The sequence below is a fragment of the Balaenoptera physalus genome (assembly GCF_965194825.1).
Source record: "Balaenoptera physalus genome assembly, chromosome: 3".
Lineage (NCBI taxonomy): Eukaryota > Metazoa > Chordata > Mammalia > Artiodactyla > Balaenopteridae > Balaenoptera > Balaenoptera physalus.
The window spans coordinates 2380030-2397325 of record NC_138890.1 but is presented as its reverse complement, the minus strand read 5'-3'; the positions used below and the strand labels follow the sequence as shown (position 1 = coordinate 2397325).

General features: G+C 52.2%; 1 protein-coding gene across 9 annotated transcripts in view; it reads left to right on the top strand.

The window, feature by feature from the left end:
* The window catches only part of CELF5 (CUGBP Elav-like family member 5), a 51143-nt gene extending 37471 nt beyond the window's left edge, over positions 1–13672 (top strand). For 3 of the 9 annotated variants that reach the window (XM_082456983.1, XM_082456982.1, XM_082456989.1), the window contains exons 7-11: positions 652–793; positions 878–1024; positions 2507–2569; positions 3222–3305; positions 5875–8410. In XM_082456983.1, coding sequence (XP_082313109.1) covers positions 652–793; positions 878–1024; positions 2507–2569; positions 3222–3305; positions 5875–6227 — 789 coding nt within the window. In that variant the 3' untranslated portion in view covers positions 6228–8410. The other 6 variants (XM_082456990.1, XM_082456984.1, XM_082456988.1 and 3 more) reach the window with 4 other exon arrangements.
* The last annotated feature ends 3624 nt before the right edge of the window (positions 13673–17296 follow it).

Below are 17296 nucleotides of genomic sequence, written 5' to 3'. Positions count from 1 at the left end.
TCTAGGGCTTCTGCCTCTTTGCCCATCTTTCTGTTTCTCTGGCCCAATCTTTCTGACTCAGGGCCTTATTCTGACTGTGGCTGAGTCCCCAAATCCAGGCCGCTTCCTGACCCCAACCCCAGCTGAGCCCCCAACCATGGAGTATGCTCCGAGCCCAAGCGGAGCCCCACCTCTGGACGGACAGGACACCAGACTCAACCCCTACATCCAGCCTGAGCCCTCACCCTGCGTGAACATCAAATGAAGATCCAACCTTGAGTTGACCCCCAGATCCTAGCTGTTCCCCAAATCTAGATTAGCCCGAATTCTAGCTAAACCTCCTGGCTAACTCCAAGCTGAGACCCAACCCTGAGTGAGTTCAACACTGGCTGAGCCCTGGTCCCAGACCGAGTCCTGATCTTAGACTGAGCCCTAATTCCTGGCTGAGCTCTCATTCCTAGATGAGCCTGGAACCTAGTCTAGGCCCTGATCCTACACTGAGACTTGATCCAGGCTGAGCCCCAATTCCTAACTGATCCCTGACCGCGACCTGAGCCAAGACACCCGGCCTGACCCCCTGGTTCCTGGAGGACCCGCCCCCCACCTCATGAGCCGTGATCTCAGGCCAGATGCCACTTTGACTGTGCACGTTGACTCCCTCTCCACCCCCAGCTCATGCAACAGCAGACAACGGTCCTGTCCACCTCAGGCAGCTACCTGAGCCCCGGCGTGGCCTTCTCACCCTGCCACATCCAGCAGATCGGCGCCGTCAGCCTTAACGGGCTGCCCGCCACACCCATCGCCCCTGCCTCTGGTGAGAGTCCGCCAGGGACCCACGGATGGGTGGGCAGGGCCGGGGCCAGTATCAGGCTCCCCATGACGCTCTTCCGCTCCCCAGGACTGCACTCGCCCCCGCTGCTCGGCACCACCGCCGTGCCCGGCCTCGTGGCTCCGATCACCAATGGCTTTGCAGGTGTTGTGCCCTTCCCCGGTGGGCACCCCGCCCTAGAAACCGTATATGCCAATGGCCTTGTGCCCTACCCAGGTAACTCGGGTGGTCCCCGGGGGCCGAGGAGAGTGGCAGGAGGCAGGGAGGGTGTCCCCCGGACAAGCATGAGTCCCTATGCCTTGGTGTCCAGGGAACAAAGGGGCAGGACAAAGGGAGTCTCAGGCGAACAGATACTAGCTGTGGGCACAAAGAGGTTAAACATAGAAACTTTGCATCCAGACCTTTCTGGGTTCGAATTCCAGTTCGGTGGCCCTGGGGGGTTTCTTTAAGTCTCTGAGCCTCAGTTTGCTCATCTGGGAAATGGGGCGGATAACATCAGTCATCTCATGAGATTGCACGGACGAGGCAATCAGTCTGTAAAATGCTAACGCGTCACCTGGTACCAAGAATGGCACCATCAATCTTCATTAGTAATCGTTACCATTTGGGAAAATATCAGTGCCCATATTCATTCATTCACTCATTAATTCATTCATTCAATATTGGCCATGCACTGATTTGTTGGGCTGGGCTCTGCCCTCCTGAAGCAGAGGTCTCACTTTTCTCTACCCTATACCATAATGTCAAGGCAAACGTCTTCCCACACCTTGCTTAGGTGAAGTACGTCATCTGCGTTTCCACCGCTGAGAATTTGTTTATTCTTATCTTGCAATGATTGGCGCTCACGGGGAGTTTCAAAAATAATACAGAGAGGTCCTGGTACCCCTCACCCAGCGTCCCTGGATGCTAACGTCTTACATAACCACAGTACGTTGTCAAAACCAGGAAACTGACATTGGTACAGTACAATGAACTCAACGGGAGTTGGAGAGCCTATTCAGACTTCACTATTTGCAGGCACTTGTGTGTGTGTGTGTGTGTGCGTGGTTCTATGTCATTTTATCACAGGTATAGTTTCATGTAACCACCACCACAATCTACATACAGAACTGTTCCATCACTATAAAGTAATTCGTTCATGCGACCGCTTTACTGTCTTACCTCTCCCCCATCACCACTGCATCTTCTAGCAACCTCTCTCCATTCAAGATTTTTTTGCTCAATTTTCCCCAGACTCTCCAGCTCTGGTTGCCTAGACAAGCTCTCCCCTACCCCTGTGTCCTCCCCTAGGGACCGTCGGAAGGTCACAGCCACGTAGGGGATCCATAGGGTGTCTGATGATCAAGGTGTGGGGAGGGATAAAGGGAAGGGATGGGGATGGGTGGTGATCAAAAGCAGAGACCTGGAGTCCTGGAGAATCCAGAGAATAAAAGAGAGGAGCAAGGGGGGTCAGGATGGGGACAGAGAGTTGAAGTTGATTGTTAAAACTCTCTGGAGTCTGAGAAACCTGGATTCGAGTTTGGCTTCTGTCATTTCCTACCTGAGCGGCCCTGTGCCAGCTGCTGTTTCACCACCTCTAAAATGAGGGTCATACCTGTAAAACATTTATGCAGAAGTGAAGCTGGGGGTGGGTGTTGCGGGGTGGATGGAAGACTTCTGCTGCCCCCGCCCCACTCAGCCCCTCCGTCTGCCCCGCAGCTCAGAGCCCGACGGTGGCCGAGACCCTTCATCCTGCCTTCTCCGGAGTCCAGCAGTACACAGGTAGGGAGAAAGCGCGGCCCCGCCCCGCGCGTGACCCCGCCCCTCGGTCCCCGGCGTCCTACCTGGGCTAGCCACGCCACGCCCCTAGCCACACCTAGATATGGTCCCTGCCCTCAGAGCCGCCCTCTCATCCTACCTTCCCTCTTCTGCCTGTGCCTCCTACTTTGGGCCCAATCCCAGTTCTTGGCCTTCCCCCCGCCCCGCCTTTCTTCAACATTTGGCCCTGCCCCTCATAACCTGCCTTTGGTACCGCCCCTCATGTCCTGCCCAGACTGACCCCGCCTCTGCCAGGGCCTCGCTCGGATCTCTGGCTTGTCTTCATAAAGGCTGCCTTGGCCCCGCCCTCAGCCGGGGCCACGCCCACTCTGCTCTTCCCTGTTGCCTTGGCCCCTCCCTCCAATGTGACCACGCCCTCCCAGGACCGTCCTCGAATATGACCACGCCCCCTCCTTCTTCCCAAGACGGGTCCTTGGCCTTGCCCTCAGACCGTCTCTCCCATGTGACCACACCCCTCCGCCTTCCCTAGACCCGGTCTTGGCCCCACCCTCAGCTGTGACCCCGCCCCTCACGTCTTAGCCCCGCCCCCACGCTCACCGGCTGCCCACCGGCCTCACGCCCGCTCCGCCCTGTGTCTCGCTCCCGGTCTCTGCAGCCATGTACCCCACCGCGGCCATCACGCCCATCGCGCACAGCGTCCCCCAGCCGCCGCCCCTCCTGCAGCAGCAGCAGCGAGAAGGTGAGGGGGCCGCGACCTCCCCTGGGCGCCAGCCCCGCCCTTTGACCGCCCCCCTCCACCTCCAGGACCCCCGGCTCGGCCTGGCCTCGGGGAACCGCTCGGCCTGGGGTCGGGACAGACCTGGGTTCAAGCCCCGGCGTAGCCCATGGGTGCTTGGGGGGGCGACTGACTCTTCCTCTCTGAGCCTCAGTCTCCTCCTCCGGAAAGTGGGAATGGGGCTAGTCCCGACCTGGTAGGGATAGCAGTGACCCAGAACGGGATGATTCTCTGAAATTTTTTTGAGAGAATTTAGGGGGTGGGATGGTGAGGTATCTCGGGGCAAATAAGGCTTCCTCTGTAAAGTCAAGGGGGCGAGGAGTTAGATTCTGGAGTCGGAGAACCAGGATTCAAATCCACCCAGTTCTGACTTGTGAGCGTCATAAGGAAGGCACCTCACTGCTCCGGGCCTCAGTTTCCTCATCTGCCACACAGGCGACCACCTTACTCCCCTTGCTGGGGAGTAAGCAGCGGCGGTTCCTGACACATGGTGGGCACTCAGCCAGGGAGGCCCTTGCTCTCCTTAATCCATCTAGTGGGGGTGGGGGCGGGGGGCTGGGGAGAGGCGACAAACCAGAAAAGCCCCAAATCGCCCCACGACCTGGGAAGCTTGCGGGTGGCCTGGCCCGCAGACTGATTTCTGTGAGGCTCTGTTCAATTTCTCCCTTGCCCTGGGCCTGCAGGAAGGGGAACACTGGCAGGGTGCAGTGGATAAAAGCTGGTCCCGATGCAGTCCGTGCTGCTGTAACAGGATGTATGCTTTCTGGAAAGTCACCTGAGTTTGCAGAACCTCACAATACCAACTACAAGGCTCGTGGGGGAAATGGGGTCGTGGTACACCATTCAGAAACGTTGGCTGTGAGGTGCCAAAAAAGAAAAAAGATAAGATCCTAATGAAAACAGTAGCAGTTTTATGCGTGTTAGATGGTTTAGAGATACCCGAATAGTACAATAAATTTGGTACTTTATCTTAGAAAAGACCGCAAGTTTGCAGGGGGAAGTGGCATCGGAAGGGTTGCAGCATGTGAGTTACCCTGAAGTGGTGGAAAGGCTTGTCTGAAATCAGACGGAGAGTCGGAACCCCAGACGGGGATGGGTCCTGCTCATAAGATACTTGGAGAACTGAGAGAGTTGATGGATGTTGAAGCTGTGTATGTGTGTGTGTGTGTGTGTATGTGTGTGTGTGTGTGCATTTTGCTTTCTTATGAGGTTCGGTGCAGCTGCATGTGGTTTTCTGCATTCACCTAGTGTTTCTTGGAAATGAGATAGCACACAGACAAACACAAAATTCGTGTTTGCTCAAAATTGTTCCGTAACATATCAGTTGTATGGGAACGCACTTGCATTTTAAAAACAAGCATGTTAGGGAATTCCCTGGAGGTCCAGTGGTTAGGATTCGGCGCTTTCACCGCCATGGCCCTAGGTTCAATCCCTGGTCGAGGAACTAAGATCCCACAAATCTCGGGGCATGGCCAAACAAACAAACAAAAACAAACAACAACAACAACAAGCATGTTAGCAGAACTGTGGTCCTCATCAGGAAGATAAGGGTGGATGTGGATGTGAATGTGTAATCTTGGATTTTGTATTTTCTGTGGTGGGGAATATTCATTGTGAGGGTGGGGGGATTCTCGGTGGTTTGAGGGCTACCTTTTTGGCGGGGCGGGACCTGGGAGAAGGTTGTCTGTAGGTTTGGGATTAGAGGCAGGTTTGAGGACTGTTGATGACTTTGGATAATCAAGGTTTTAAAATGCTATTATTATTTATGGTTCTTATATGAACCATGACTGGGGATTACTGGGGGAGGGGATGATTCTTGAGGGTTAGCTGTGCTTTAAAAAATTATTTGTGGTTGGTATAGCATATCATTTAAAAATTATCGGTGGTTTCAGGATATCTGGGGTTCGGGACTAGAGAATAATCTTTTTATTTTACTTGATTTTGTTTTTGCATCATTTTTGAAATTATCCAAGGTTTTGAAAAATATCTGGATATTAGGGGTTTAGGACCAGGCAATTACTAGTCTTATTTTATTCTGTGATCATCAGACTGTCAAAAAGGCATGTTTCATTTTAAAACCAGTTTTAGACTTATGGAGTTATTGCAAAGACAGTACAGAGTGTCCGTATACCCTACGCCCAGTTCATCTGATTTCTATAAATGACCAGGAGTTTGAGGCTTAGGGATTTTCCGGGGTTTGGGGTTGTATGGGATTTTTGGATTATCTGGGGTCTGGGATGGAAGAATTTATCTCAGTTGTGGAGGGTAGGGATCATACGAATTTTATAAGTTCCCTGGGGCCTGAGGATCATTAGAGGTTTGGAGTGTCTGAGTGTGGGATTTTATAGGCAAGGGATTAGGGCTCCCGGCCTGCCCTTCCTGCCACTTCCATGCCCTTTCTTTCTGAGTGTCACGGGGCACCCCTCTCCCAACAGCTGGAGATGCCAGATGTGGGCTCCGGACCCGTGCCCCTCCCCGGGGGGTCCGCCTCCTCTCCTTGGGGGCTTTATGTCTTTCTCTCCCCCACCTGCAGGTCCCGAAGGCTGTAACCTGTTTATCTACCACCTCCCCCAGGAGTTTGGAGACACGGAGCTGACGCAGATGTTCCTGCCCTTCGGCAATATCATCTCCTCCAAGGTGTTTATGGATCGGGCCACCAACCAGAGCAAATGTTTTGGTGAGTCCCTGCTGCGGGTGTCCCCTCCTGCTTGCCAGCCCCGTCCCACGCGCCCCTCGCCCTGGAATGGGGGTTGGGAGGGTGTGGTCAGCCATGAGACAGACAGGTCTGGTCCAAAAGAATCCCTGGAGGTCCAGTGGTTAGGACTCCGTACTCTCACTGCCAAGGGCCCGGATTCAATCTCTGGTGGGGGAACTAAGATCCCATAGGCCGAGCGGTGTGGCCAAAAAAAAAAAAAAGAAAAGAAAAAAAAAAGAATCACATTTATAATCAAAGTAAACACTTATTAAGCACCTACTGTGTGCCAAGCACTCACCATGCAGCATTTCTAAGACTCTCTTGTTCATTTATTCATCAACAAATAGACATATGGTATACCTACTGTGTGCCAGCACTCAGCATTGTGCCTGGCACACAGCAGTGAAAGAAGCCAACAAAAATCCCTGCCCTCTGAAAGCTCACAGTCTTGCCGCTCTGCCTGTAGAACTTTCTCCGATGATAGAAATGTTCTACATCTGTGCTGTCTGAGCCGACCACCCCATGTGGCTGCTGAGCACTTGAAATGTGGCCAGTGTGACCAAAGGACTGAATTTTTTATTTTACTTAATTTTAATGAATTTCAGTTGAAATAACCACCCGTGGCCAGTGGCTGTCGACCGAATTGGAAAGCACAGGTCCAGGGGGAGGAGATGGAAATAAACAAATATAGGATATAGGCCAGGGAGTTATAAATGGTATAGACAAAAATAAAACTGGTAAGAAAATACAGACTGATAAGGAGGAGGCAACATTTCAGCTGAGACCTGAATGATGAGGAGCCAGCCATGGGGTGTCTTGGAGAAGAGTGTTCTAGGCAGAGGGAACCACATGTGCAAAGGCCCTGGGGCAGGACAGTGCCTGGCATGTTGGAGCAACAGCGAGGAGGCCCGTGTGGCTGGAGCAGAGTGAGCGAGGGGGAGAGAGGGAGGAGGGGAGGGCAGGGAGGGGACAGGGCAGGTCGTGGAGGGCCTTGTGGGCTGTGGGGAGAACTTCCTTGTCCCCAGAAACAGAGGACATTAAGGCTCAGAGAGGCACGTAACTTGTCCAAAGTCACACGGCAGCAAAGAGGCAGAACCTAGGTTAGAACCAGTCTGTTTGACTCCAAAATCTGGGCTCTGACCCCACCCTGTCCTCTTGGAAGGGTCAACTTTTGACTATTTATTAAGCACCTCCTGTATATACTCATTATCCAACCATAAAAGGGAAGAATTATCCCAATTTACATGGGGAGGAAAGAGAGGCACAGAATGGTCAAGCGACATGCTTGAGGTCACACAGCAAGTTAGGGACACCACCCCCTCCAGTGCCCAGGCTCCCTTCTCTACATCCTGCTTCCAGGAAGAAGAAGGAAATTTCTGGAGGAAAACCTACTCTGTCGCATTCAGCAGTCAGGGGGTCACATGCCTTCTCTGAGCCTCGGTTTCCTCCTCTATGTAATGGGAGGTGTGGGTGATGTGAAGACATCCACCCACCCCAGCTCCAGATTCCCCTATGGCTCCCCATGGGCCTCAGCCAGACCCCTCAGCCCTGACCCCACCATCTCTCTGCCTGACCTCCCACCCAGCCTCTCCCGTGGAGCTCAGGTATCCTGCCCCCAAATGCCCGCACATGCAGTCCTCTCCCCCTGGAGGACCTCCCCAGCCCCTGTGGTCTCTGCACAGTCCCCCAGGAAGTCTGTGAGGACCAACAGGTGAGGGGCAGGAGTAGGGCCAGGTGGAGGGTATTATGCTGGTGGAAGCTTAAGAGGGGGGGGGATGCTGGAGTGTTTCTGATGGCCCAGGGTGAGGGGGAGTCTGGGACTGGAAAGACTGATGGTGACAAAGAGAGAGACAGAGACCAAAAGAGAAGAGACAGAAAGGGAGGGACAGAAGAAGCACAAAGACACACACACACACACAAAGACAGAAAAAGAGAAACAGAGAGACAAGGACAGACAGACAGAGACAGTCACATGGGCAGACAAGACCCCAGATGGATAGAGATCTCAGAGGAGGCGAAGGGTGGGCATCCAGAGCCTAGAAGGAGGCAGGCATGGGGTCTGGGGAGGGAGAACATGGCCCTCCCGGGGCCCCCAGAGACCCAGCCTGTCCCCCACGTCAGTTGGGAAGTCTCAGCAGAGCAGACACCAGGTAAGGAGTGAGCGCCCTGTCCCCCAGGCACGCAAGCCCAGCGCGTGTCAGAACCAGGCCAGGGCTGCTGTGTGTGCTCTGGGAAGCCCTCCCACCTCCCTGGGCCGTCTGCCCCTGCGAGCGCACACCCCCGCCCCCAGGACCCCGCGAGCCGGGCAGCCAGGGCTGCAGCACTGGAGCAAGCAGAGGACGCCCGCGTTGCCCTCCATCGTGGGTCCACCCCGGTCTCCGCAGGCTTCGTGAGCTTTGACAACCCGGCCAGCGCGCAGACCGCCATCCAGGCCATGAACGGCTTTCAGATCGGCATGAAGAGGCTCAAAGTGCAGCTGAAGCGGCCCAAAGATCCGGGACACCCCTACTGACCGGCCCACAGCGCCCCGAGGCTGCGGGCTTGGCCCAGGTGAGCCGCCAGGCGGCCCCGCCCCCGCTCCCGCCCCTACCCCGGTCTTGTCCGCACCCCCTTCTCATTCTCCAAACCCTCCCGAGGCTGGGGGGGATGCTGCAAGAGGCTACAAGGAGCCCCCAGGTTTGGTTGACGGGGACAGAGCTGGATGAAGACACCCTCAATCCCCACCTAACCCCCCACCCCCACCCCACGCCCCGCCAACCCCGTGGTCAGGGCTGGAACTGGAGCAGTAGGATGGGGTTGGGGAGGGTAGTTAAGGAATCCTTCCTGGAGAAGGCTTTGAAGGATGAAAAAAAGTTCACCTGAGAGGCGGGGCTTGGTCTGGGGTGGGGGCGGGCTGTGGGGAGGTGCTTCTGTCCTGTCCTAAGAATCTGTTCTCCCAGCTGGGCCCCTCTGGGAGCTCTTCATTTGGCATAATTCATACCCAGTGGGTTGATGGGAGAGTGGAATATTTGCCCCACCCGACAGCATGCGGCGGGGGGGAGGGGGGTGTCGGAAATCCCCTCGAACAAATGAACAAATCCCCAAGAGTGTTTGTGCCATCAGAGTGAACACCTCTGTCAACTCATCGCTTCTTTGGGGAATGAGCCGTGAGCCTCAGGGGCCAATGGGGAAACTTATAAGTGAGGCCAAGCCTTGACAAGCCTCATCTGTGAAATGGGCCCGTGCCTGTGACCTCCTGCAGGGGTCGTGGGGCGGATTCACAGGGCACTCGGTGTTTTCCCGACTGAGCCCAGGACCAGCCACCTGGAAAGCTCTGGATAAGTCGTTTTGATTTTTTCCTCTTAACCACCGTCGCCATCGTCATCACAGAGGCTCCTCTGGGGTCTGGTGCGAAGCAGGTGCTCAGTGAGGGGCTGCTCCCAGACCCTGCCGGGGCAGCACCCACAGATTCGAGGGTGTTCAGTCACCGGGTCGTGGGTCGTCGGGGGCGCGCGCGCGGAAATCCGCCACCAGAAGCCAACAACAGGATATCGGCGTGCTTTGAACATGCTGACAGCAAATCCTCACTAAGCACCTACTGTGCGCCAGGCACTGTTTCCAGCATCACGAATGAACAGAAATGGGGGCGGGGAACTGCTTCGTGGAGCTTCAGGGGCAGGGAGCTGGGAAGAGGAGGCAGAAAGAAACAGAAATGTTTGTCCCCAGTGGCCGGATGAGGACACGGGCTTGGCGACCCTCGGTCCTTTCCAAGCCGGGTGTGTCAGCCTCCAAACCCCGAAATGGACTCTTTCTGCAAAGGTGGGGGCCCTTGGGTTCCCAGACCCCAGCCTGGCCAGGGCAGGGGGGTGGGTGGGAGGTGATGTCGTCGGCCGACGTGACCCTCCCGCCCCCAGCGCCGCGCCCTAACGCCCCTCCCTTCTCCGCCAGGTGAGGGGCCTTCCCACTTCCAACCGATCCAGGACTTTTACGTAAATTACAACTGAGTTTGGACACCAGCCCCCCCTTCTCCCCTGACCCCCTCTCCATAATGTGAAACGCTGCCCAAGGCCACATGGAATGGGGAGGGGGCTTCATGGTCTGCGGGGGACTCCTGAGTTGGGGGCCAAGGGGTTCACTGCCCCCTCCTGGGAGATTTCCTCGCTCCCACCTTCCTCCCACACACACAACCTTTGTGGCTTCCCCAAATGAAATCGCAACTTTTCCTATATATATATATGCATATATATATAGAGCTATAGACAGTATATATATTTTTTGAGTATAGATCAAGGGACCAAACTTTTCCGACTTCCTTCCATCCAAGAGAAGGTGACCCTGGGCCGGTCACTCAGCAGGGACGCTCAGAAGGGCTGAGGCTGGTGGGGCAGCCCAGTGTCCCCCACCTCCCGCTGTCATGTCAGACCAGGGCGCCGGCCAAGCACTGGGAATCATCAGCCAACGCGATATACCTCCAGGACTTTTGACCCCCCGCCATCGACGATTCTCGCGAGCCTGTGGGCTCAGCCGGCTTCAGTGTCCCTGGTCCTAGCTGCAGCTTCCGGAACCCCCATCCCCTTCATTCCAGGGCCCTGCCTTCCCCGGTTGTAGGCACAAAACAGACCCCTTGGCCTCTCCCACCCTCTACCCTCCCCAGTCATAGCCTTACTCATGTGACCAATAGCCCTTAGCTTTCCGTCGGGGACAGACAGGGTCGGGGGAGCCCCCCACCCCTGGAGCCCCCTCCCAAGGGTAGGCGGCCACCCTCCCTGCCTTTGGATCACCAGCCTGGAATTCACAATCTCATGACCAAGATCGCCACGTGCACTGGACAAGCCCAGCTTGCACGGGCCCAGCATCCCTTCACCGGAGATACCTCTACAAAGTTTTTTTTTTTTTTTTTTTTTTTAATCTTTCTGAGCAGGTACAAAGAAGAAAAGAAATGGGGGGGAAAAATCAAAGGACAGTGGATTTTTGTTTCCTAGTTGGGGTGGGGAGGGAAATCCTGTGGGGTGCCTCTGTATAGCTACCCAAACCGTGAAAACCCCCCTTGAAGCACAGAGTCAAGTTCGGTTTTTTTTTGTTTTTGTTTTTTGTTTTTTGGACGTCCGGTGGGGCCTCGTGCCAGACGAGGCACCAGAGAACTTCATAAGCTCAAGAAAAAAATTTTTTTTGAAAAGAAAAACAAAGCATTCCCTTTTGTTTCTACCAAAATGTGTTGACCGACCCAGAAAAAAAAAAAAAGAAAAAGAAAAAAGAAATAGCAAAAAAAAAAAAAAAAGAAAAAAAAAAAGAAAAAATATCTTCTGACCAACCTGTTTCGATATTCCAGAGTTTGATAATTGTTCCGAGACCCTGTCTAGTGCGCCTGTGTCCTGTGCGTCTGCGTGTGCGTGCGCGTGTGGTCAGGGGTGGCGGGGCCTCGCCGTGTCCGTCCCGCCCAGCCCCCGCCAGGCCTGCTTGGGAGTGCGTGCTGGCGTGCAGTGGCGTGTGTCCTCTGGTCCATGTTTACTGGCTGTAAATACCATTTTTATACTCCACATCAAAGACCTACGTGATTTGTACGATGTACTTTATTTCTGCTACAAGTAATTTCATGAAGTTTCAACTTGCAAACCGACTTTTGGAGACAAACCGCGCCACACACACACGCACACAGAGAGAGAAAGAAAGAGGAGAAAAAGACTTGGAGGGAACTTTGGGTTGACTTGGTTTGAATCTCGAGGTCCCTGTCACTGTGGCGTGTTTCAGGTGAGAAGCTGCAGACTTCATCTTCATGTCCAAAACGCCTCTCTTTGGTCTGGAGAAACTGAAAGTTTATTTAATAAAAGTTTTACTTGCTAAAGGACTGGGTCCTCCCTCATTTGCCCTCTCGTCGAAAAAGACGAAGTAGATCTGACTGGGTTGGGTGCCTGGGCTAGAGATAAATCGGATTTAGAGTGAAGGGGTGCGGGAGGAAAAGGGTCTGACATTCCCATGGCCAGGATTTGGACGGATTCATCCAGACATTGAAGAAATGGAGTGTTCTTTCTGAAGAAGAGCCGGTGCCTGTGTTTGTTGATTCACACGTTCATTCATTCATTCAACAAACGTTTATTGAACGGCTACTGAGTGCCTGACCCTGTGCTGGCCACCAGGGACGCAGCAGTGACCAGATGGTTCTGGGCTCTGCCCTCAAGGAAGCAGCCAGGGGGCGCGCGGGGGAGACACTCACTATTCGATACACATTTTTGCAATTGCGGTAAAATTCACACAACATAAATTTCACCAGTCTTACCATTTTGAAGTGTACAATTCAGTGTATTAAGTACATTCACAAGGTTGTGCAACCATCACCCCTATCTAGTTCCAGAAGGTTTTCATCACCTCAGAAAGAAGCCCCGTCCCCATGAGCAGTCACCCCCGCCCCGTTCCCCTCCCCCAGCTCCTGACAACCATGAATCCACTGTCTCTGCAGATTGGCCTGTTCTGGACGTTTCCTATCAATGGAATCACACACTGTGTGTCCTTCTGTATCTGGCTTCTCTCACTGAGCATCGTGTTCTCAGGGTCCATCCACGTTGTAGCGAGTGTCAGGGCTTCTCTCCTTTTCATGGCTGAGTGATGTTCCAGTGTGTGGGCCCTTGGTTCCACCTTTTGGCCATTGTGAATCATGCTGCTGTAATTATTCGTGTGTATGTTTCTGTCTGAACATCTGTTTCAGTTCTCTCAGGTACATACCTAGGAGTGGAATTGCTGGGTCCTGGTAACTCTGTGTTCCCACCAGCAACACATGAGAGTTCCTGTTTCTCCGCATCCTCACCAATGCTTGTTACACAATAGATTTGAGTTGGAATGTTGAGGGAGAAATCCCCCCATTGGACCTGACACAGTCAAGGACCCAGAAATGTACCGAAGAGGTGAGACCTGGAGGAGATAAGATCTAAGAGATGATGTGGCTTTGGCTGAAAAAACAAAGCAGTGTGAGGCCCCTGCCCCACCCCAGTGAAAGCCTCAAAGGTCCTAAAGAAAAAAAATCCTGAGACCTGGGATGGGGGACAGTGGGCTCCAGGGTAAAATCCTGGAGTAGGAGTGTGAGTAGAGGGGGATGGCCACACCCAAGCTGAGTCTTTCCAAGTTCATGGGAGGGGTACTAACCACTCGATTTAATGAGCTACTTAATATCCTGCCAGGGGCTTTGCAGAAACGATGTCTTTTAATCTTACCAAGGACTCATCCCATTTTACAGTTGAGGAGACTGAGGCTCAGAGACAGCAAGTGCTTTGCTCCAGCTCCAGCAGAGAGAACGAGGCCCATCTGGAGTGGGAGCTGGAAAGGTGAGTCTGAGTCCACCTGGAAGGATTTTCCAGGTGGAAGGAACAGCCTGGGCCAAGGCTCAGAGGCTTGGGATGTTGTGGTCATTGGATCATTGGCTAAGACCACAGCACTGGGTGAAAAGATGGATGCAGAGATGACAGGGGCTGGGTTACAGAGGTTCCTTTGCGACTGAGCACCTTCCGTGTGCCGGACCTTGTCCCTGCCCACCCAAGGTTTCAATCAAGGAGAAAGTACTTTTGGACAAAAAATCAAAAGTACCCCATCCCCACAAGAAAAAGTAATTCTCAAGTATGCTAAAAGTTGTAATCACAATGAGACCAGCAAATCTGGGAGATTTTTAATTTTATTTGGCCGTGCCATGTGGCATGCGGGATCTTAGTTCCCTGACCAGGGATTGAACCCGTGCCCCCTGCAGTGGAAGCATGGAGTCCTAACCACTGGACCGCCAGGGAATTCCCTGGGACATTATCTTGATGTCAGTTGGGACCTACAGAGGATTTTGAGCAAGGGAGGGGTGTGATCTGGTTGGGGTGTTAGGAGGATACCTGGGTGACCTCTATGCTGCTGGCGGGGTGTAAATTGGCACTCTGGAGAACAATTGGGTAGAATAATATTCCTACCAAGCATTTATTAAGCACTTACTATTTGCCAAGCATTGTTTCAAGCCTGTGTCATCCAATATAGTAGCCGCTAGCCACCTGTGGCTATTTACATTTCAATCCATTTATCAAATTATTACTTTACTTCCTCAGTCACACTAAGCCACATTTCAAGGGCTCAAGAGTCACACATCCGTCACTTGGGAAGTTCTCTCGGACAACACTGGCCTCAACATTTTACACGACATAACTCAACCTGCCACAGCCTTGTGAGGTATGTCCTATCAATGGCCCCACTTTATGAGTCAGTAAACTGAAGCCCAGAGAGGTTAAGTGACCTCCCCGTGGCTGCACAGCAGTAATTGAACCCAGGCTCTCAGGCTGGTCTCTTAACCACTATGCTATCCCAATTCCCTGTCCTGTGTAGTGGCTTCAATTTGAATGTATTAAATTGTAATTCAAGTTGTTATTTGCGATAGTCCAATTTAAGCTTTTAAATTTAACTCAAAGTCAGGGAATTCCCTGGCGGTCCAGTGGTTAGGACTCGGCGCTTTCACTGCCGGGGCCGGGGTTTGATCCGTGGTTGGGGAACTAAGATCCCTCAAGCCTTGCAACGCACGAAAGAAAAAAAAAAGTACATAAATAAATTTAACTCAAAGTCATTAAACATTTAGAATGTGCACCTGTGCAAAACAGAGATTCTACCTGAGAAGAATAGGGTTGTGCTTGGGATGGCTGAGCCCTGGCTGTCATGTAGGTGTTCATCCAGGGGGAATAGGCTAAGTGACACCCAGGGCATATCAGTTAGCTGTTGCTGCATAACAAATTAACCCCCCCACCCTGCAATTTAGCTGCTTAAAACACTACATATCTATTATCTCACCCAGTTTCTATGGGTCAGGAATCCAGGAGTAAATTAGCTGAGAGGTTCTGGCTCAGGGTCCCTCAGGAGGTCACAGTCAAGACATCAGCCAGGGCTGCCTCGTCTGAAGGCTCGACTGGGGCTGGAGGAGCTGCTTCCAAGCTGGTTCCCTCCCATGGTTGTTGGCTGGAGGCCTCAGTTCCTCACCACGTGGACCTCGCCATAGGGCTGCTCGTGACATGGCAGCTGGCTTCCTCCAGAGAGTGTGATCCAATGTGTGTGTGTGGGGGGTGGTGAGAGAGCTAGAGAAAGAGAAAGAAGAATATATATAGTTAAAACATGCTCTCTGAGGACGTGTATATGATTGTAAGAATGAGAAGATGGGACTTCCCTGGTGGTCCAGTGGTTAAGACTTCGCCTTCCAATGCAGGGGGTACGGGTTTGATCCCTGGTTAGGGAGCTGAGATCCCACATCCCTCATGGGCAGGGAACCAAAGCATAAAACAGAAGCAATATTGTAGCCAGTTCAATAAAGACTTTCAAAATGGTCCACATCAAAAAAAAAAATCTTAAAAAAAAAAAAAGAATGAGAAGGAAAGGCTAGACGTGGACTTCCCTGGTGGCGCAGTGGTTAAGAATCCGCCTGCCAATGCAGGGGACACGGGTTCAAGCCCTGGTCTGGGAAGATCCCACATGCCACAGAGCAAATAAGCCCGTGTGCCACAACTACTGAGCCCGTGTGCCACAACTACTGAAGCCCATGCGCCTAGACCCTGTGCTCCACAACAAGAGAAGCCACTGCAATGAGAAGCCCACGCACCACAACAAAGAGTAGCCCCTGCTCGCCTCAACTAGAGAAAGCCCACACACAGCAATGAAGACCTAACGCAGCCAAAAATAAATAAGTAAATAAATAAATTTATTTTAAAAAAAGGCTAGAAGTGTATTCACCAAAATGACGACGGGGTGGCTTTAGGGGGAATGAAGAATTAGAGGCTAAGATTAAGCAGAGTTGAACCTCAGCTGCAATCTTTACAAGGTGAATATATTTAGTTATTATTCAGGAAATTAATAATTAGGTTTAAATACTTTTTTTTTTTTTTAAACTTTTATTTATTTTTTTTTTAATTTTTATTTATTTATTTATTTTTAATTTATGGCTATGTTGGGTCTTCGTTTCTGTGCGAGGGCTGTCACTAGTTGCGGCAAGTGGGGGTCACTCTTCATCGCTGTGCGCGGGCCTCTCACTATCGCGGCCTCTCTTGTTGCGGAGCACAGGCTCCAGACGCGCAGGCTCAGTAGTTGTGGCTCACGGGCCCAGCCGCTCCGCGGCATGTGGGATCCTCCCAGACCAGGGCTCGAACCCGTGTCCCCTGCATTGGCAGGCGGATTCTCAACCACTGCGCCACCAGGGAAGCCCTAAATACTTTTTTTTAAAGATGAAAGAATGGGAAAGACAGGTGTGGGAGTTATTTGGGGGAAAGTACCTACATGCAGCTCAACTGCTCCACTGCCCTTCGGAGAGACCCTCAGAGCAAGGAATGGGGTGGGGCAGCCTCCAGCCAACAGCCAGCGAGGAACTGAAGTCTACCAGCAACCACATAGGCTTGGAAGCAGATCCTGCCTCAGTCGATCCTTCAGATGAGACCCCAGCCCAGCACGACACCTTGATTGCAGCCTGTGGGAGACCCTGAAGCAGAGAACCCAGCTAAGCACCCCAGATTTCTGAAACTGAGACAATAGATATTTTAAGCCACAAAGTTTTAAGGTAATTCATCATGCAGCTATGGTAACTAACACACCAGCAAAACCTCATCAACCACAAAGTACTACAACTACAAAGAAACTACAAAGGACCCGGAATACACCTCAGAAGAATCTGCAGAGAGAAAACGGTAACATTTTACTGATATACATTAAAAAAAAAAATACCAACCAACAAGCAGAAAACCAAAAAACAGACAAGTGTGAAGTGGATGATGGAGGTACCCAGGGCAACTCACGATCTTAAAGGATCAGTTCTCTCCCAGATGAACCTTGAACATCATCACAGTTCAGATCCTTGCAATAGTTTCCTTGGAAGTGGATAAACCGATTCTCAAATTCATGTGCATAATTGATTTGTAAGCAAAGCAAGGCTGGAATGTCCCGAAATGAATGACTGTTTCTTGAGCATATGCTATGTGCCAGGCACTGTTCCCAGTGCTTTAGTTATTAGGATTAACTCATTTAATCAACGCAGCAACCCCAGGTGGTTGGATCTAGTTCACAGGTAATGGAAATATAGGGAGCTTGGGTGGCTGGCTGCAGAGCCTGCCCACTGGACCTCTATGCCACACTACCCTATACAACAGTAAGACACATTATAAAGCTACAGTAACTAAAATAGCAGGTCATCGGTGCCTGTCCTGTTTTATTTACCCTTCTATTCCCTAGAGCCCAGCACATAGTATCTGCTCGCTAAATATCCTAAAATCATAGTGCTTAAGTCTGGAGGCTTGAGCTT